The sequence below is a fragment of the Maylandia zebra genome, linkage group LG13 (assembly GCF_041146795.1).
Source record: "Maylandia zebra isolate NMK-2024a linkage group LG13, Mzebra_GT3a, whole genome shotgun sequence".
NCBI lineage: Eukaryota > Metazoa > Chordata > Actinopteri > Cichliformes > Cichlidae > Maylandia > Maylandia zebra.
The window spans coordinates 9,485,091-9,506,805 of NC_135179.1; the positions used below are offsets into that span (position 1 = coordinate 9,485,091).

Genomic DNA, 21,715 nt, shown 5'->3' on the forward strand with positions numbered 1-21,715 from the left:
TGATTATAGTGTAAGTGATGATTTTTTTTTTTTTTACAGATTTACCTTTTTGACTTTTTGAAAAAAGCTATTGAAAGAATAACTTTTTAAGTCTATCTTTATGATGCTACGAGGTTCAAGCGTGAACTATTGTGTGTGCGTCCTGCGAGAGTTTGTGATGATTGTGGTGTTTGACTATTTTTATGATGCTACAAGGTTCAAGTGTGTGAATTATTGTGTATGCATCCTGCAGGAGTTTGTGATGATTGTAGTGTTTGGCCTGGAGTACATCATCCGAATATGGAGTGCTGGCTGTTGTTGCCGCTATCGAGGCTGGCAGGGACGTCTCCGCTTTGCCAGAAAACCGTTTTGTGTCATAGGTAGGTCTGTGTGAAGATGTTGCTATGTAACTGTACAATTTATGGATGCAGCCATTCACAACTCCAAACAGTTTAATTGTGTTTGTATAGCGTTCTTTTAATATCTTCCCTGTGATGTTACATATAGTTTCTTATATAAACAGGTTCATAAGTAGGAAGTTATACTTTTGTTGCAACAATGTTGATAAAACTTGTCTTCCCTTAGTTACTACAGGTACAGTTACCACTGTCACAGCTATGGGTAGAACATAAAAACACACATTTTTAAAAGACTGCAGTTCTCAGTTCTTACTTTGGTGTTCAAGCAAGGAAGACGTCAATATTCTCGGGAAATTCAGTGAGACAAAATACGTATGATATCTTAAAGCTGTAGATTTAATGACAAACAAAGACTTATGTAAACATGTAAATAAAAGGAAAACAACAGCTTCTAGCGAATAAGTAGCTGTTTTAAAGGTGACGGATGGCAGGTTGGATGGATTTAGAAAGTAGGTGAGTCAACCACAGTTCCTGTTACTAATATTGTGAAACCCATGACCTTTAATTTCCCTCTTTTACTCCCCAGACATCATCGTACTTATCGCCTCAGTTGCTGTGGTTTCAGCTGGTAGCCAGGGTAACATCTTTGCCACATCTGCGCTGCGTAGCCTTCGCTTCCTTCAGATCCTGCGCATGGTGCGCATGGACCGTAGGGGAGGGACCTGGAAACTGCTTGGATCTGTAGTTTACGCACATAGTAAGGTAGGGCTTTTTTTAACAGTCATTTCAGGAGTCTATCTACAACTAAACATATAGAGAGGTGTTTGGATCTGTGTGTGTTTGTCTAGATCACTAGGTGGCCTGATTTTGTAGGTTTGCTAATGGTGTGTGTTGCTACATTTGCTAACAACCCACCTCTTTTATTGTGTATTACAAATCACTGTTGTATGTTAATTAAACGAATATAGTATACAAAATGTAATTAATCATCTAAATTATTTCAAATACAGAAATAAACCTATGACTGTTTCTGCGGCTGAAGTGGAGCTGGCTTTAAACTACTTTGTATCAGACTTACTGGAATGACTGTTTACACAAACCTTAACTTAAAAGCTTGAAAGCATTAAGTAACTTTAGCTGTCAAAGAAGTCTAAAATGTGACTGGACATTTTACTTGCTCGTTCTACTGCTGAGCTGCTCTTTGGACTGGCCCCAGTACCTACTCCAATAAAGCTGCAGTCTCACCTGCTTAAAAGGGCAGCAGAGCAGTTCGTCAGGGCCACTTTTGATTTAATGCGAGCAGCCTGTCGCCATTTCCGTAAACCTTGTTAAAAAAAAAAAAAAAAAATCATTTCAAAGCCAACATCCTTCTGTAAGACTTGAAACTTGCAGTGAGATTTTACATCAGCAAACTGAGCTAATTGGAAACTGTCACATTTATTTAAAATAGCATCAATGCAATGTTGTTGAGTTGTTATATGGCACCTGACAATCTGTTAGTGCTAGTTTTTAATCACCATTTTCACAGGTACTTTATAAAGTATGCTATTACTGTTCTGATTGATATATTATATGCAGATGTAATTTCTTTTATTTGCCAGTTGCATGTACTCCTGATATTGTGACCATCCGTCTTGTTTATGCATTTATGTTCATATTTATTTTGTACTGTATTCACTGTTGGTGCAGTGAACTTTAAATTGACCAAATTTTCATTGAAAAATATTGTTTTTTTTCTCCATACCACAAACCAAGTTGAAAAGTGGGGAAAAGATAATAATGTTACTTATTGACTTATGTGGAGTGGTGAAAATCTCAATAGGGAGCGATTATATTCAAAAGAAAAAATCAATCAGTATCTTTCACCATGTTTGCAGCACAAGGTTAGAAATCATCTTTATGAAAATATAAAGATCTTTTATCTGTATTTCTTGCAGGAGCTGGTGACTGCCTGGTATATAGGGTTTCTGGTGTTGATCTTCTCCTCCTTCTTGGTCTATCTGGTGGAGAAAGAATTCAACAAGGAGTTTGCCACCTACGCTGATGCTCTGTGGTGGGGCACGGTGAGCACATGGAGATGCACACTAACCTGGCACACGGCATGCTGTAAAACACAGCCGGTTAAAATTATTTTAGTCCTGTTTGTGACATCCTGAAGTCTCAGCTAAAATAACCATAACTTAATTGAATGACAGCTGAATCATTTGTATTAACTCTTAAAATGAACTCTTAACTCTTAAAATATTCCAAACCCATCATAATTTTTTCACATGCAAAAAATAAAGAAAACTTTTGTCGCTCTGATCTTGCAGCAGTGACATATTTCTTTTCATAGTTTGTCTGTGACCTTAATGACACCTGCAATACAAAAACAAGGAAGAATGGTCTTTAAATTCACACTTGGCTGGCTATACCGCACTGTTTCCTCCTTTGAAAATATGGACACAGACAACACACAAACAAGAAACGGCCCAATCAATAAAGTCAATTTTCTCCTGCGGCCAGGTGCGACTGGCCTATTCGGCTTGTGGGAATGACACATGCTGCGACCTTGGAGAAGATTCTGTCTGGTAGACACTAAAAACTGTAGTATTATACTTGCTAAAAGCTCAAGTTTAGATACATTTAATTTTAAGGTGAAAAAACAGAGATCCAGAAGCCAGTTTCACAGATTTAGAACCTGCATTTCACACAGCTTTCGAAATGCTGAGGATATTTTCCTTCACACTGATTAATCTTTTATTCCCTGGTTGGAAAAATATGAACATTTGGGAGATGCACAGCGTGCCATTCAGCAGATGTTGGTGTTCTTTAATTCTGTTTAATAAGTGCATTTGAGAAATTTGTTTGAAAGTAATTAACTCTTGTCTTTACCGGTTATTGAAGATTATAAAAATTATTAATATCACTTATATTTGGAAATTCATTTGAAATGAAGTTTAACAAATAATACTATAGCCATGTAGATAGGAATGTGGTACCTTGAAGGCAAGATGTTTTTGTTAAATGTAATAAAATAATGTGAACTGCTTCTGTGCACTTTTCAGTCTTTGTAAGAATATCAGTTAAATTTGAGGAAGTAAAACCAAAAAGCAGACAGTACATAAACGTGCACATCTCAGTCTCTACTTGTACTTGTACGCTTTTACAATACTGTGAATGTGATGCATGCTTTGATGTTCATATCTGTTGTGTATATGAAAGCGTTGAGTCTCTTTTATTTCAGCGTGCAAAAATATAATTTCCTTCATCCTGTGAGTTAAATTGTATAAATAAAATGATGTTGGCTATGATTATTTGAGTAGTGTCCTCTGAACTTTCAGATCACCCTTACAACTATTGGCTACGGTGACAAGACCCCACAGACGTGGACGGGGCGGTTATTATCAGCGTGTTTTGCTCTGCTGGGGATCTCCTTCTTTGCCCTGCCAGCTGTGAGTAAAACATCGTGGCGCAATGACTGATTACACTTTCTGTATTTCTTCAAAATAATCTGTACATATTACACAAATAAGAGCAGGTGCTTTTTTTCTCTATGGTGAATTTTCTTCAAGTTTAAACTCAGTGTGTGTCTTTGTTTTCTCCACATAGGGCATCCTAGGTTCAGGCTTTGCCCTGAAGGTGCAGGAGCAGCATCGACAAAAGCACTTTGAAAAAAGGAGGAACCCAGCTGCCAGCCTCATCCAGGTAGATACTCAGACATGCAGAGAACAAACACACCTCACCTCGACTGATGTTTTTTTTTCAGTAGAAGCAGCTGAGTACCAGTGTGAATAGAAAAAAAAATTCCCTTTATGTGAAAATGTTCATGGATTTGTGCGTAGTTCACGTCCGTTTTGCCTGTTTTTAAATAAAAGCATGAGTGTGTCCACTCTTTACCCTTTGTTGAAGTGCAGGTGTGCATCACATCTATTACTGTAATAATGGTAATAATAATGGATACTTTATTGATCCCCATGGGGAAATTACTTGTTTTTCTCTGCATTTGACCCATTCACTCAGTGAGGCAGTGGGCAGCCCACTAAGCAGGCGCCCGGGGAGCAGTGTGTAGGGACGGTACCTTGCTCAGGGGTACCTCAGGGTAGCCGTTAAGTGGATTCGAACCGCCGACCTTCCGATCATGGGGCGACCACTTTACCTACTGAGCTATCCCTGCCCCCTTTAGGGGCAGGGATAGCCCCTAAAGGGGTGTTTCATTAAGCGCGTACTTAATGTGAGTGTGTGTGTGTGTATGTGTGTATTATGCTCTTCTCGGCCTTGTCAAGGTGTGTAGTTGGTGATGACTAACAGTGTGTGAGGCACACTGCCGACTCTCAGGTCCAACTGCAACACACACTGCTGGGATTTATGAGCCGTTTCCATGGCGATCATTCCCTGGGCGGACGCTCCTTCAAACTATCACTTATTGTAATAGACAAGACCAGCTGCATTGCTTGCTAATGAACAATAAATATCTGCTGTGGAGTGTGTTCCCTGAAGTGCGCAGCTAAATGTGTGTGTGTCTCTTTTTTGCATGTATTTGTGAGACTGCATGTGTTTGTTTTTGTGTAGGCGTTTGTCTGTTCTGTCTACCTTCTCCTATCTTACGAACTACCTTGCACTACTTTCTGAAATTTTCCGGTCAGTAATAGAATCCAAACTCGAACGTCTGAGTCTCACGCTGCTGTTTCGAATGTTGTTCTAATCTGTATCAGTTATGATAATATGATAGTATCAAGTTCGCCAACTGTTAGACACAGCTAGACAAAAACTTCCTCGCACTTTAAATCCAAAACTCTACTGCTGACCCAGTTTTAAAACTGCATATTTGGAAGTGGAAATCTGGAAATCTAAATTGTTACCCAAACTGTCTGTCATCATTTGCATCTGTTTCTTAATGAAGGGGTTTCTAGACTGTCATAGTAGCCTGACAAGATCTTTCCCTTTCCAAGGATATCTACAAATGCGGCCAAGAAGTCTTGCATTTTCTTCCCTCATTGTCCCATATCCGCTGTCAGTCGTTTGACGAAGCAACCGAGCGATCATTGTCATGCTTGTAAAGAACTATCTCATAGTAATGTAAATATGTCAATCAAACTAAACCAAAGGAAATCTAAAGCATACAAACAATGGAAACTAAACTTCACTGTTGGTCACATGCAGCAGTCTGGTCTTAATATCAACCTGATAGCTCAGGGAATGCCGTTGTAATTTCTTTATGTTCTAAATAGAGCATATGTCGGTGCATATCATGTGTTTTAGTGAATAATTAATGGTAACATTAAGATACAATTTCTTAGATACTTTGCCATCTGTTTGACAGCATCTTCCTGATGAAAATAAATGAGTAAATAATTTATACATAGCATTATGGATCCACTTTATTCTCACTGTATGCGCACACATGGTATGGGTGCTTTTCCCTTCCAAATAAGTAGTCGGATGATATGGGTAAAGTTTTCATAAATATTTATATGAATAATTCATTAAATCAAACCAATGTTTTGTCTGATCTCCTTGTTATGTATAAATATCTGTTGTTAGCATAGACGAAATCCAGTTGGAGCCCAACTGATCCTTAATAACCCACTAAGTGAACAATTAATCCAGTGTGTTGGTCTTGTTCCTCTTTTACTGGCTGTGTATCAAGTATCTGGTCACTGTCTGTTATCTGCCAAGCTCATAACATTTTCCTCAACAGGTAAAAGGAAACTTGGAAGCACCTGTGAAGTGTTAAATATGTGGACGGCGTCATTACTCTGTCGCTTCACTCCCCTCATCTCACGCAGCTCTCCCTGCTTTTAATCGCTATTTTCTGTGTGTGCATAACAGAATATTACTACTGTCCTCAAGCCTTCACAGCTGGTCAATTCGAAATTTCAACATCTGTCATGGTCGTTTTGCCAAATAACTTTTTGTGTAATTTTCAGAACAAGATTGAATCTATAAATGATAAAAAAAACTGTCCACATAATAATCAGCAGCCAAAACTGACTAGCGTTTGGCAGGTGGTCAGTGTTAATTTTCCATCCTGTCTGTGTGAAGTGTTTATATTTGGGTTTTCCAAGTCATGTCTGAAATCTTGTAACCATACCTGGCAAGTTTGAGGAGGCTGAGTCAGCTGCAAGTAAATTATGGTTGACGATGTAAAGGAAGCAACCTTTAAAAGATAGGTGGCACACAGCTTGTGGCCTCATCAGTTATTACTTTTGAATTAGGTTCACTGTTAATCTGGCATAGAAGACTGTATGACCGGCTCAGTTAAATAAGATGATGTATAAAGAGTACTTTGTGTCCATCACTGGCTCTGACAAACACCCTAAACACACTGATGTCTCATCCTGCCCCACTGTTACAACTTGCTGATAACTTTACCAGCAAACACGCGATTTCCATAGATAAATTTAAACAGTCTGTTGCACTTAATATTTCTCCTGCACTGAATTTAGAAGGTGTCCTAATCTTTTAGTTTAGCCTAAATGCTAAACTAAAAGCACATATATTTTGTAGACATAGATATATACATGAAAATTTGATGATTTTTAAGTTTTGTTTTTTGTTTTTTCTGCTGTTATTTCAATTATATTTGCATGTTCGAAATAAAATTATATCTATCTATCTAAATGCCAAGAAGCCATTTAATTTCTGATGTACAATCACCATAGCGACAAAGAGCAATTAAATCCATGCACAGCTAAAAGGAAAACAATTCACGGCTCTCCACACTCTTTGTATTAGGCGGCTGTGTCTCCTTGTCACTTCCATCTGCCAGCAATAAACTGATAAATGCCTAAGAGCAGATGTTTGTGTGAAAGTATTACGACGGGTTAAAGAAACCCAAATGTTTTTTAAAAGCTGCTGAAATTAAAAAAAAATAAATACAGGAATGACTGAACCTTTATAAAGACCATATTAAAAGCAAAAATAGGAAAACTGAGAGTCAACATGCTTATGTAGGTAGAAGGCACATTTCTCACTGATAGGTCAAATACAATCTGGTATATTCCTCCAAGGTAGGCCTCCAAGATATTTTTAATTTTATTATATTTCTTAGGCCAGCTAGCATTAGATTTCCTACAGCTAATAGCCATATGGTGCTAAAATAATCCTTTGATATTGTGAAATCCAGCAAACCTGATGCTTTTTGTTAGCATTTCAGCCCATGTTTGCATTTTATACAGATATGTTTTAGACATATATAACAGATTGCACTCTGTCTCTGTAGTTTAGCATTGCTTTGACAAAAGTTTAAAAACTCCTTGCCTAAGTAGAAGTTAATATGGAATAGCATTAGAACACTGGTTTCACACTTTTGTTCATATCTTTGAGAAACTATGTCAAATTAACTACAGTGACTGTAAATGACACAATTTACTCTTCATGTCTGTACGGACAACCTCCACAATATCTGCCAGGTGGTTACAGGCTTTTAAACTGGAAGTTACGTTTTCACATAAACCTCAGTCTATTTTTCCTCACCAAGTTTGTGTCATTTCTGTGTGTTCGTGCGTGTGCACATGTGAATGTGTTTGTGTCTTGTCCATCTCTGCTCCTCCCCCACCCAGGCAGCTTGGCGTATGTACTCCACCGACGGTGCTCGTCCCTACCTCAGAGCCACCTGGCACCACTACCAAAGCGCTCTCCCCCCCCTCAGGCATGTATCCCCTCCACCAGCACCACCACCATCACTGCCCCACCTCCCTTCAACATCCCCCAACCGCACCGCATCAACACTCCCCCCGAAAACTAATCAGGTTTTTCTTTTTCCCTCCTCACTTTTCTTCTCTCACTTCCTACCCAACCTATATGATCCTCCCTCACCCCTTTTTTGCTCCATTTATTGTTCGATTTATCATTACTTTATTTATCCTGTTGACTCTGCACGTAGTGTGTCTGGCGTAGTTATGCTGCTGATGAGAACTCGGTTTCCATTGCTACCTGGAAGCCTCATTTGAAGGCGTTGCATACCTGCAGCCCCGCCAAGTAGGTAACAACTTACAGACTTACAATCATGGCCTCTGCTGCTCAGCCCTCCTTCTCATCTTTTCCTCCTCACCTGGTGTGTGTTCACCTCCTCTGGTGTAACCTTGGCTGCTGTTTCATTGCATAACTCATTGTTATGAATCATTGTAACGTTCTTTTTTTCATAAGCATACCAAACTCTGGAATGTTTTGCTGATGGCATAACTTTCACTATCCTCAGATTCACACATAAGATTTGTCAAATCTTATGTGTGCAACATATATGGTTGCTGATGTGTTTTGTTAACAGTTTGTCTGATGATTGAGTACATTTTGTAAATATTTAGTGCTGAAAATGCCTGCCAGACAGGTTAAAAGAAAATGCAGGCAAAGGTCATTTCAACATTAAAAAGAAAGAAAGTACTTTTTAAATTTTTTGGACTGTAGCACAAATTTAACAGATGCCAAAGATTATGAGATGCCATTAATTCAAATTCTAGCTGACTTGATGTTTAATTAAACTATGAATTCAGCCTGGGTAAAATTAGCACATTACTTTCAGCAAGTCAGACAGAAATATTGAGCTGGCATGAATATGAGTGAGTTTTGCGATGTACTAATATTTGTTTTGTCCTGCATTTTTGAAGCTGTGCCAGTATACAACCAGTCTTGTGGGGGGGAAAAGGTTCCACACGACTGTATGCAATCCTGTTAAAAAAAAAGTACACCCCATGATTCAGAAAACCACCTTCAGAAACAGTAACTTAAGTTAATCATTTTCTATTCACATCTGCCTCTCACATGTTTTTCAGAATTTTTCAGTTTGTGAGGTTTGTGGACATTTGTTTAAAAATCCTTCAGGTGACAGTTGTTGGGATTTGGCGCTATGTGAATTGAATCATTCATTCACGTTGAAGTGTGGACTTTGACTGCACCTTGATTGTTTTCTATTTCATAGATTTACTTTGTGCTTGGCATCATTGCACTGGTGCGTGTCCCAGTTTAGGGTAAGCTTTATCTGTCAGACAGATATCCTCATGTTTCACTCAAGAATACTTTGGTATACTTTATGGTCAACTCAATGAGTGCAAGTTGCCATGGTCACTATCATGCTTGACAGTTGGTACGACGTATTTGTGGTAATATGCTGTTTGATTATTGCAAACATGGCACTTCGCATTATGGCCAAACAGCTCCACTTTAGCCTAGTCTTTCCAAATTAAATTGTTTAAGTCTTTTGGTTTGTTAAGATGCAACTTTGCAAAGCTAAACCATGGTGTTGTAATGTTTTCACAGAGAAGAGGCTTTCCTCTGGCAACACTTTAAATAAGCCATAGATTTTTAGCTGTTTTTTGTAACTTAACATGCTTACTGAGGCCTGTAGAGTCTGACATGTAGCTCTTTTTTGTGCGTATTTTTGCTGATCATTGCAGGGTCTAACTCTGCGCTGAATTTGCTTTGAAATCTACTCTTGAGAAGATTGTGGCATTGTGTTAACATGTAGCTGAATGATCCAGATCAGGAAACTGCCAAAATACTTCTTTTATAGAGGTGGTCACACTTACTGATGATCAGTTAGTCACATGCACCTGGCTGCTACTTATCCTCTTAGTTACTGTAGAAGCAGTGAGGGTGTACTTTGTTTTTTCTCAGGACTTCATAGAGTCCTAAAAAACCATGACTGTACTTTTCTGATTTCCATGTCTATCCTTTACCTAACATTTAGCCTTGTGGTGCATGGCTGCTTGCATGTGATGAAAGTAATTAAACCATTGGACTCAAATTTATTTCCTTTTGCCTCCTTTTGGCTTGATGCTTCCCATATCCATTAATGGCAACATCTTTACAATCCTCATTTAATCTGCTGGGTTACTGATTTCTCTCCCTTTTTCTCCTCTTTTCCCCACTAACCCTTAAAGGAAAGAGCAGGGCGAGGCTACTTACAGGTTTGTATGACTCTCAGCTCATACTGACAAAGACACAAACACGTAAACAACTTAACATGTGATACAATTGTTCGATTATTTAGACGATTGTTTAATGACTTACACATTTTATAGACTGATTTCTGCTCTTATCTGGATTAGCTGGTTGTTTACTCCAGTCTTAGTTCGTTTGTCATTTGATTGTGTTGACAAATAAGAAATGGATGGTTTTTTTTGTTTAGTGACATTTATTGCAGATTGCAGCTGACATCAAAGGGCAGAGACAAAAGGCTCAGTTTCTTGGTTTCTTTATTGATTTATGGAATGACTGAACCCTTATTTGCCCTCACATTACTTAACAGAATCTAGCCATAGTTTTGATTTGACATATGCTAAATGTACAATATTGCCCAGATGAATTGGAGAGGAGAAAAACTGTTCAAAAAGAGAGAGGCTGTGCTGCAGTGTTATGATACAACATAAAAAGGGTAATGAGCAATAGTGGACAGTTAATGATTATCAAGGCTGATTTGTTCTGATAAAAGAAAACCAGATGTGCAGTGTCACCCTTTACTTATTTTCACTGTTAGGAAATTCTGCTAATATATTGCAGTTCATTGATTTGAACTAAAACAGTGACATAATTAAGAGGTCACAAATGAGACTAGCACTCAACCCAACAATATGAAATTTCCCCTTGTGGGACTAATAAAGGTATATCAATTCAATTCAAACAACAACAGACACTGAAATTCCTCAGGGCCCAGGCGATATACTTAGCAAATTTGAAATAGACTGAATGACAGGTTTCGAAACACACACACAATCTTGTTTTCATTTCTTAGTCGGAACATCTTATTGCCATAATGCTTTCCCTACCTGCATACCCTAACCATCAGAAATGAATGCCTAACTCTAGCCTAACCATAACCTAATTGTAACCATGACACTATGGTTTTTCTCAAATGCTAAAACACATTTCAAATGTTTCCACCATGTTCCCCAATGTCTAAACACAACACCCTTTTCTAAAGCTACATAAACACAACCACACCTTTCCACTGCAAAACTCAAACTTTCACACCAAAAGAGCAGCTTGAAGCTTTCAAAAATGTAAACAATATACACATCATTACACACTACAGCAAAACAATTGAAAACACAATGCTCAATTTGTGAGAAGGTTCTTTGTTTCATAATTACATATTTTTAGAAACCATACAGTAACGGATCGTCATAGATCTCTGCAGAGGATTAGGCATTTAGATTTGTGAGTTTCATATGAAGAGTATAAATCTATAGAAAATCCTGCATGTACGTACACTACTGTAACACAAAAACAGAATCTATTGCAAACAACAATACTCCTGAAAACATGATCAGGGTGTGAAGTTAGTCACACCACACACACCACAATCACTGTGCGGCATCATGTCGCTGTGCTGCATCGGGCCACATCACCTCATCCACATCGCAGGCTATATTGTCTCTTGCCAGGCACCGCGGGAAAAACGCCCTGGAATGGCAAATCCATCCTTGGAAGGCCTCCGCTGGGATGTCAACACAGGCCAGCTCCATTGCCCTTAGGTTCTCTCTTGTGTATGGTTGTCTGTCATAAACCTTCCATCTCCACGATGAGAAGAACTCCTCTATACGGTTCAGGAAAGGGGAGTATGGTGGCAGACAGACGTTTAAAAAGTGGTCACTGTTGGTGGTGAACCACTCTCTGATTTGGTTTGTTCTGTGGAAGCGGACATTGTCCCAAATGATCACATAAATGTGATGTGCGGGCCCAGGATGGTCTTGTTGGCGGTCCAGGAGGATGTCTTTTAGCTCTTCTAGGAAGGTGAGGAGACGTTGGGTGTTGTAAGACCCAAGGACAGCATGCCGGTGGACACGCCCCTCCAAACCCATGGCCGCACAAAGGGTAATATTACCCCCCGTTGGCCAGGGACCTCAGTGATGGCTCTTTGGCCAATGATGTTACGGCCTCTTTGCCTTTGTTTCTGCAGGTTGAAGCCAGCCTCATCCAGGAAGAGGTACTCATGAGGTCTGGTCATCACGTCCAACTGTAATATCCTCTGTGAAAATGTGAAAGTGCACAGGTGTTCAGAACAACAGTCAATCAGGTAGCACAGTATTGTCCAGAAGTAATGTAGGCCACTGAGCAACACAGTATGTCCACTAACTGTACTGTGAACATGGATACTTACTTGCACATACTCGTAACGTAGGTCTTTGTGTCGCGCAGAGTTGCGCTCAAAGGGAACCCTATAGACCTGCTTCATCCGCGTCTTTTTGCACCAGACAACTCGGTCTATTGTGGCCAAGCTGACATCGTCAATGCTCTCAAAGTTGACATTATCGGCAATGACTTTGTCTCTGATCTCCCGGAGTCTGATGAGGTTGTTCCCACGAACCATATCCACAATGAGGGTTTCTTGTGCTGCTGTAAATATGGCAACCCTCCCACCTCTATGTGGCATTCTTTCAACTCTAAAGAAAGAAACATGTGTTGTCAATTGGCATGTGTTACAATACAGTCACAACTGATTTGAAACCAATAGACTACTTTCACAGGTTTGTAAAACTTTATTGTGACAAAGAAAGCAAACGAGTACAATACCTGTTGTGTTGTCTGAATGCCCTGATAATGGTGGCCACGGTGAACCTACTCAGGTTCGGACGGACTCTTAGTCCTGCTTCAGCCATTGTCATGCCATGGACAATGACACGGTCAATGACTGTTGCTCGCATCTCGTCCGTAATGATGGTGCGAGGTTGTCTTGCACTCCCTCCTGGACGTTCTCCTCTCCCATGTTGGCCTCCTCCTCTTTCTCGTTGGCCTGCTCCTCTTCCTCGTTGGCCTGCTCCTCTTCCTCGTTGGCCTGCTCCTCTTCTTCCAGGGCCAGCTCTTCTCCCTCCTCTGCATCGACTTCCTCTTCCCTGACTCTGCCTTCATCCATTGTGTGTTTGGAATCTTCGGCATACTGTGCACTCTGAACTTGCTTTTATACATGTGGTCACAGCATTAGCAACAGGTGTCTTCAATTTTGAGTCGTTGTGTGTAATGAATGACGCCAGGTCTGTTCATTGTGTTCAAATATTGCTGACTGTGGCATGAGCATGTTGCATCACATGAGCTTTCATTTGAGAAGATGAGCAGAGTTCTTTTGCAACTTGTGTTTTAGCAAGGCAAGATGTGTTTAGATTTATGACGACGGAGGATTGTGTTCTGTGACTTGTGTCTTCATGTGACATGTGTTTATGATATTGGTAAATGATGGCTAGATTTAGTAAATGTGTTTAGACAACCGGTCATTTGGTTTAGAGCAGGGGTGGGCAATTCCAGGCCTCGAGGGCCGGTGTCCTGCAGGTTTTAGATCTCACCTTGGGTCAACACACCTGAATCACATGATTAGTTCGTTACCAGGCCTCTGGAGAACTTCAGGACATGTTGAGGAGCTAATTTAGCCATTTAAATCAGCTGTGTTGGTTCAAGGACACATCTAAAACTTGCAGGGACACCGGCCCTCGAGGCCTGGAGTTGCCCACCCCTGGTTTAGAGGATTGGCTTTTGTGTTTTAGCATTTGAGAACAACTGTAAAACCACATTTTGAGTCTCAAAAATGCCTTCAAACTCATGGGGACGTGCATTTTGTCCCCATAAGGGACTGTTGGTCCCCACAAGTGTAGTAGTATTCAAGTTTTGGTCCCCATAAAGATATGTAAACATGGTACACACACACACACACACACACACACACACACACACACACACACACACATACAGACATGCAGGCACACATATGGTGCAGAGACTGTGCAGAATTTAAAAGTCAGGTAGGCAGAAGTGTGGTAATGGAGACAATTTTTTAATTATGAGCAATTGCTCAGCAAACAAGTGCTACTTTCAAACAATCTTGTGAAACAACAGAATGCTTTTTCTTTCAATTTTTTTTACCTCAATTTTCTATCTCAGTTCATAAACTGTGATGGTGATTGTCTTTGCCGTGTGTCTGCGTGTGTGTGTGTGTGTGTGTGTGTGTGTGTGTGTGTGTGTGTGTGTGTGTGTGTGTGTGTGTGCATATGAACGCACACCCTTCTTCAAACACAGGAGCCTGTACCATGTCTGTACCATGACGCACATTTTCCATTGGGATTGTATTTATATAACTCATCAAACACAAGTCTAGAAGAGACAGACCAAAGTTGAAAAAGAGGGAGGAGAGGGGAGATAGAGGATTTCAGAGAGGGGAAAAAGACAGAGAAAGATTTGTGAGTTTAATTATGCTAGTATAATTTTTACAGTGCAGCACTTCTTTGGCAACATTTGGGGACCTTATGTTGAGACAGCAGCTTTTTAAGGCATTTAAACTTAAAACACCACCACACATACGTATATAAAAAAAACAGTTTACACTCTCAGTCAAACACACAAGCAAATGTGCTTCTCATCCTTAAACAAAATAGCATTTAATTAGGCTTTGTTGCTTTCACAACAACATTAATTCCCCAGAAATCCTTCTGTTTAAAAGACTGTGTTTAATTAGGTTTTCCTTTCTAAGAAACAATTTACACTCGTTTAATCATAATTATGCACACTTTTATGACACTGCTTCTCTTCTAAATGTTCTCCTCCACCAAGGGAACTCATAACACTCTCTGTTATTAGTGGTTTTACAGACTGCCAACTGTGGCTGTTTGGCGGCGGTAGGTGCCGTGGTAAACGGCTGGTGGTTTTTGTGTAAGCAGACTTGTAAACACCAGCAGTAGTAAACATTAGGCGCACCACAAAGTGCTACAGCAGGCATCATGCTGAGCATAAGTGTGCTGGATATTGGCAGTGAAAAGAAACATGAAATAAAGATTAACGGCGGTTTAATCATTAGGTTATGCGTATAGACAGGTGTGTGTGAGAGTGTGTGTGTGTGTGTGTGTTCATACCTCCATGTGCAGTGAAGTATAACTCAATCCCACTGATAGTAGTAGGTAGACTTCCAAAGAATTTGTCTTTTTTCTAACATTTCCTTTGTCTATTTTTAACCAGAGAACTATTTCTCATCATTTAAGTGTGAAATTATATCTCTAGCCGACTCACCTCCTTCCTGATAAGAAAACATTTCTTTGCAATGACACTGTTCATGTGAAAATATTTATTTATTCCACAACACTGTTGAAAAACCAGCATTCACTTCAAACTGGGCCAAATAAACTGGCAAGCATGGCAGCTTTTAATTTAAAGTTTTAGACAAGGGAGGAGAGGAGACAGAACATATGGATTTGGTTTACTTGTATTGGATGCAGTATTTGCACATAGATTCAGTTGGACATACTTTGTACTAATAAACTGTCAGTTTAAATTCTGATAAATGTCCAGTCTGACTCCAGCTCTGCAGCTCAGGGATCCAACAACAATGGCACCGACAGGAAATTTGTTGGATTTGTACTGTAAATATGTTTGTCTTCCCAAAAGTGAGGGAAAACTGAGTACAGGTGGTTATACCCATTCCCATCCCTCTTTGAATTATATCCCCTGCCCCTGTGTTTGCTGTGCATCAATATTGACTGTAGAGAATTTCTCCACTGTGAGCTGAAATCTGCTCCAGGTTTAATATCCTCCCTTATTTATCCCTTTCTTCTCCATCCCTTTCCCTCCATTTCATTCATCTGTCCCTTGTGCTCTAGTAAGGGTCTAAGTAATGGAAGGCTCTTCAGAAGGTATTCTCGGAAATATAGGAGGTACCTACAGTACTACCCAGCATCCTCTCTGCCCTGCCCTTAGCCCTTAGAGTAACTTGTGAGAATGAATGACTAATGGCATGGAGGAGAACAAAGAGAACCCCACTTAACTGCCTTCTTACAGTGCTTCCTTACCCGGTTATTTTTTTTATCCCATAAAGGAATTTGTCTCTTTGACTATTGCTGCCTGTCTATCCCAAACAAGTCTTTGTTACTGCATTAAAAATTAAAGGGAATTCCACCTAAAGTCATTGCAGAAGTAGACTTTGTTTTACAAGGTACTATTTTCAAAAGCAATACCAATTTTTTTTTTTCCTTAATATGATTAAGGAAAAAAAATGCAGCAGTAAACAAATTGCATGTTGAAACCCCTTTTGTTCTTAAAAGGATTCAATAAACTGACATTATGGCATGCTGCTTGTCACGACTCTTTCCTAATTTGATTTCATTTAATTGCAAATTATGGATATTTATACTAGTTTCTCAGGGAGACACTTTAATAAAATAAAGAAATCATGGATCTGGGCTTGTTATCCTAAATTATCTCTCAACAGCATATATGTAGCTCTTCTATATTTACTGTTAACGTCACTGTTACATTACTGCTGTACCTCCCATTTAAATCATTATGCCAATCAATGATGGAAACTATGATAACACAAAAAGATCTATTTCTCTCCAACTATTTGTCTCAGTCCACAATATTGGATTTTTATTTCTGTTTATTAATAACAGTACGTGTATAATATCACATCGTTACTGTATTGCTCAGTGATAATTTATAGTTTTAGCTTGTGCATTGCAGCACTGAATTGTGTTGCTACACAAGTAAGAGAAAGGAATGGTAATATTGCACAGGTCTGTAAGTTTCAAGAAACAATAGTAGATAAATTGGTAAATTGATCACTGAATCTCAGGTGAGATACTGTGGTCTGAACAAAAAGATGATTTTTTTTGGCATGGAAATTGTGCTGGAGCTTTGCATCTCTCTCATCGATCTGCTGCATTGCATGCTGATCAATTTGCCCAAGAAGCATACAGTAATAGTTTGCTGCAGTGCATCTCATTGATTTTGAACTTTCTGCATACCCAGCAGCCCCTTAAAGGTTTCCAAAGATGTGAACATTATGTCATGAATTTCATTTTTGTTTGTCATTTTTAAATGTTTGTGATATCATTAGGTATTTATTTAGCCTGACAAAAATTGGGGTGATAGAGGAAGACCAAGTTTGTTTGATTTAATAGAAATAAAAGTGAAAATGTGATCATAAATAACTACATTAAACAGTTATATGCTTCAAAAAACCTCATTAATGATTAACCTTTTGATACTGGTTTTAGTAGACTTACCTGTGACTATTAATTACCATGCTGGAAGCGATTTGGCAACAACATTCGTCTTGGAAAAATCTTGTTCTTTTTGCAAGTAAAGAAAATAAAATCTAAATTAAGATTTTGTCCAAAAACATAAAAGATCAAGCACCATCTAGAAATTTTAGAGGCTTTTTCTCAATAATGGTGTCATTTGTTTAATGTCGATTAAAAATGACCGTGGTGATGACGGTAATGTTACTATGCTTCAGCTGCGAATGACGATTACAACACCTCAGGATCACTGAGGGTTTGTTTTTGGTGGCTTGGTAGGCAGTCTGGCACTGTTCTGGTGTTTTGGGCATGTCAGTTGGATGGATGATGTTTGGTCTAAAGGAAAAGACAGAACAGTGCCCTTTGTCTGAGCTCTGAACTCTTCTCACTCTCTGAGGGGAAATAGGTGTTGACAGCATCCCCTTTTTGTCTCTCTCCTAGTGTCTCTCTCTGAACCCCAATCTGTGTCACACATAAGCTCTTTCTTTGTCACTTCAATCCTTAACTCACATTCTTCACTTTTTCCTCTCTATATCTGATCATTCTTTCTGTCCCTCCTACCCCCCCCGTGTCTTTTCTCTCGCACATCTTTCCTACTTTCCTACTATATTACCTCTTTCCTTTCTACTGATATGAATGTTTCTCACCATATCCGCTGTCATCTTCTCTGCTCCTCTGCTATTTTCTCTCTCTCTTGTCTTCTCTCCCTCCATGCAGTCAGAAGTTGAGCTTTAAGGAACGGGTCCGCATGGCGAGCCCTCGTGGTCAGAGTATGAAGAGTCGGCAGACGTCCATGAATGACCGCCAACGCTGTTCCCCTGGCAACGAGATGGTGGGCAGCACAGAACTGATGGGCGGCAGCCCTGCCAAAGTGCAGAAGAGCTGGAGCTTCAATGATCGGACCCGGTTTAGGCCGTCTCTGAGGTTGAAGAGCCAGCCTCGTACAGCTGTCCCAGATGGTGAGCTTGTAATGTTACTGTAACCAACCAAACCAATATCTGACAAATGACACTTTCAGAGAAATATGGAAGAAATATGGGAGTATATGTAAAATGCCCTGTGGAGTTACACCTTTCAAGACATTACCTTAAATATAACCCAAACAAGTTAAGTAAAATAAATTCAACAGTATTGTAGCACGTTTGAAAACCCAGTTATCTTACCCCTAAATTTGTGAAGTAGTTCGAGATATGTTTTGGATCACTGCCCTGCCTCCTTTCAGGTTCAGTCTTTTAACTGACTGTGTGACATTTGCACTCAGACTTATATGATTAGAAGAGATTTAGTGGAATCCATTCTTCCAAGTTTCTATGCCATCGTTCCTGTGCCAAGGTTGTTCATTTCCTCAAACAAACATTTTGCCCTGTGGTTAATTATAGTTTGGTAAAAATTTGGTTGAGGAAATCCATACATTACAATTCATTGTTAATATAGCTGATTATTTGTTATTGCTATGTCCAGTTTAATTTGTTGTCATTTTTTGCCAATTTTATGTTGCCAACTTTGTGGTAACCATTTATGATGGTCGCATCCTGTTCTAACAAGCAGAGCAAAGCAAAGTCCATAAAGACATGGATGAGCGAGTTTGGTGTGGAAGAACTTGGCTGGCCTGCACAGAGTCCTGACCACAACCTGACTGAATTACAAGCCAGGGTTTCTCATCCACCCACACCCAAGTTTGTGAATGTGATAGCTCGAGAACAAAGCAGCATAGCAGCTTCAAATTTATACCACAGGTGTATCTGTTAAAAATTTTGGACAAGTTCGAATCTCAGTGACCTTGACCTTTAGATTAAGTTCAGAGGTCAAGTTTTTTGAAAATCTTGTGAATGCTATAACTTGAGGTTCCATAGAATTTTGAAATTGATGATTTTATAATGCTTATTTAGTCCTCTTCAGGTCCACATCTCCCACTCTAATTGTTATCGGTAGTATCAAGGATATACACCCTCCTCTTCCATCTTATATCGCGGAGGTGGCAAAAATATGTCAGTTTCTTTGTTCCTGTCTTAAATATCCCAAACACAATATAGATTTTCACCTCCTAAAAGTCAAAATAGTATCATTCGGAAACATTCTCACAGACTCTTTTCTCTTCCAGCTTGCAGAAAGTTGCAAAAGGTTTTTGAGTTTCAAGACTGCAGATGCTTTCAGCAGAGCAACATTTGTTGATGACTCAACACTCTGTTTCTTTCAGTGGACACAGGCATGACCACAGAGGAATCCTTTGATGAGCGAGGGTGCCACTGCGATGTTACTGTGGAGGATCTATCAGCACCTCTCAAGGCTGTCATCAGAGCTGTCAGGTGAGGTCCTGCTCCAAATAAACTTTATGAGTGCTTTATGAGGTAATCAAAATCAACCCCAAATCACCAAACTGCTTGAAGACTTTGGGCGAGCAATTCTTTTTTGAAGAAGAAAGAACCAGCAAAAACACATTCAGATGCTAATATGCAGTCACACTCAAGAAGATTTTATTGAATTTTCTTACAATGTCGAAAATAGGGAGTACTATTACGAAAATAAGACAGATAGGGAGGTCACTTCTGCAGTTAGCTTTCCAAAATCGTGCTTTTATCCATTATCCTCTTCACTCACATTAGGTGCCAAAACTCAGTCACGTCTCACTTTTCACAGCTTTTGTTTTCATTTGTTGTTTAACACTTTAGATATATAATTGCTTTTTAGAGAACTGGATGGCAAGATTGATAAAATAAATCACATATTTTGGTAAATGTGAAGATGATAACTCCCGAGCTCTACCCACTTGTTGTCTTGCTGTCTAGTTAAAAAATGGCAACAAAATTACAATTTCAAATTTAGGCCTTTTTTAAAAGCAGTGCACAAACCATCTGTGGTGTCAGGTGGGCTACCTTTATCTTCTATCATATACTCTTAACCCTGAAACTACAACTATTTCTAAGCTCTAGTTCAAAGCAGCAATAATGGAAACATCATTTTGTTAGGGGTAGGAGATTGCAGTGATGTTGCACGTTGCACATTTGGATCCCTGGGTATAATATAATTCCATTTTTTGAGATGTCTTTGTGCCTCTGCAGTATACATGAGTCTTAGTGCGTTAGAATCAGCTGTGTCAGTGTCACCATAGATAATGGTCCTTACAAAGTCAGGATTAGGAGGCAGTGACAGCTGCATGTTTGTAAGGAAAGAGGATCTCACAGATTTCCTTTTGGGACCTTTGTGCTTTTCTCTTTAGCTTTTTTTACATGTTACTTTCACTGTCATCTGTTGGTTAGGCTTAGGCACTGAAAACTAAATTCAGTAAAAGATTGGTGTTTGGTTTAAAATATGCTCCTGGCAAACCTGCTGATGAGTTGGGAGTGACAGCCCCATCTCACTAATGCCATAAGAGCACAACCCACCAAAAGGACACCTTCTGACTTAATAAGCCACGTAAGCTTTTAACAAAACAGCTTTAATTGAGGCCTTGGGGATGAGAACGGTCTGAACCAATTCAACAAAACCATGAAACTCTGATTAGTCTAATATATGCACTTTAAAGAGCAGCCAACAGACAAATAGCTAGCTAAATTACAGGCTGCAATATATTATACCAGTGGTTCTTAAACTGTGGGGCGTAGAGTCTTTGGTTGGTTGCAGAACCTCTGCAGGTGGGGAACAGAAAACCAGGTGAAAAATAGGAAGTTAAATATAAGTGAAGAGAAAATGCAATTTATAATTGCCAGTTAACTTAACCAGCAGAGAAGCTGAGGGACGCTGGGGTAGCTGGAGAGAAGCAGTACAGGTACAAGGACAACATGCAAAGATCTAACCCTGTGCCAAATAATTCTGAAGCACTAGAAAATAAATCAGAAAGTCTAAACCTAACAGAAATATTTGATTAAACTACGAATAGAGCAGAACGCTGAAACTCTTTATATACTACCACATGCACTTCAAAGACCCGCCAGCAGACCAACAGTCAACTAATTAGTAGACTTCAGAATATTATACCAGTAGTTCTCAGAAGCAGGCATAGGAAAAAATCAAGTTCAAATCGAATGTTAAGCAATTTCAGGGAAAATCAATTAGTAGGGATTTGGTGATGCTATTTGGCTGACCCTTACTTAAGCTGTATTTTTTTTTTTTTTTTTTTTTTTTTTTTTTTGCTGTTGATGAAAAAGTGGCAAATGAGCTCTTTTTGGCTTCTGAAGCAAGACATGCCAGAAAATGTTCCTGCAGTTTCTTGCACAGAAGCACCAGGTTTCCAAAGTCTACACTTGGTGTGTAACAAGCTGCTGGTGCTGAAACTGTAACGGTAATAATAACTAAAATTAAAGAGGATGATGTTATTAGTATTTTTCTTTGCTAAATGCTAAATTGTACTAATTTTAACAATTATGCAAGTGAGAATATTTTCCAAAATGCTAAATTAGTCCTTTT

At 39.2% G+C, this 21,715-nt stretch overlaps 1 protein-coding gene across 3 annotated transcripts in view; it reads left to right on the forward strand.

Annotated features, from left to right (window-relative positions):
* kcnq5a (potassium voltage-gated channel, KQT-like subfamily, member 5a) overlaps nt 1–21,715 on the forward strand; it is a 119,567-nt gene that overhangs the window by 88,720 nt on the left and 9,132 nt on the right. Inside the window, exons 3-13 of one of the 3 annotated variants that reach the window (XM_004553439.4) lie at nt 233–359; nt 925–1,100; nt 2,276–2,401; nt 3,662–3,772; nt 3,930–4,025; nt 7,883–8,071; nt 8,206–8,300; nt 10,199–10,225; nt 15,893–15,946; nt 18,029–18,270; nt 19,509–19,617. In XM_004553439.4, coding sequence (XP_004553496.3) covers nt 233–359; nt 925–1,100; nt 2,276–2,401; nt 3,662–3,772; nt 3,930–4,025; nt 7,883–8,071; nt 8,206–8,300; nt 10,199–10,225; nt 15,893–15,946; nt 18,029–18,270; nt 19,509–19,617 — 1,352 coding nt within the window. The remainder of the gene's footprint in view (nt 1–232; nt 360–924; nt 1,101–2,275; nt 2,402–3,661; nt 3,773–3,929; nt 4,026–7,882; nt 8,072–8,205; nt 8,301–10,198; nt 10,226–15,892; nt 15,947–18,028; nt 18,271–19,508; nt 19,618–21,715) is intronic. The other 2 variants (XM_004553440.4, XM_004553441.4) reach the window with 2 other exon arrangements.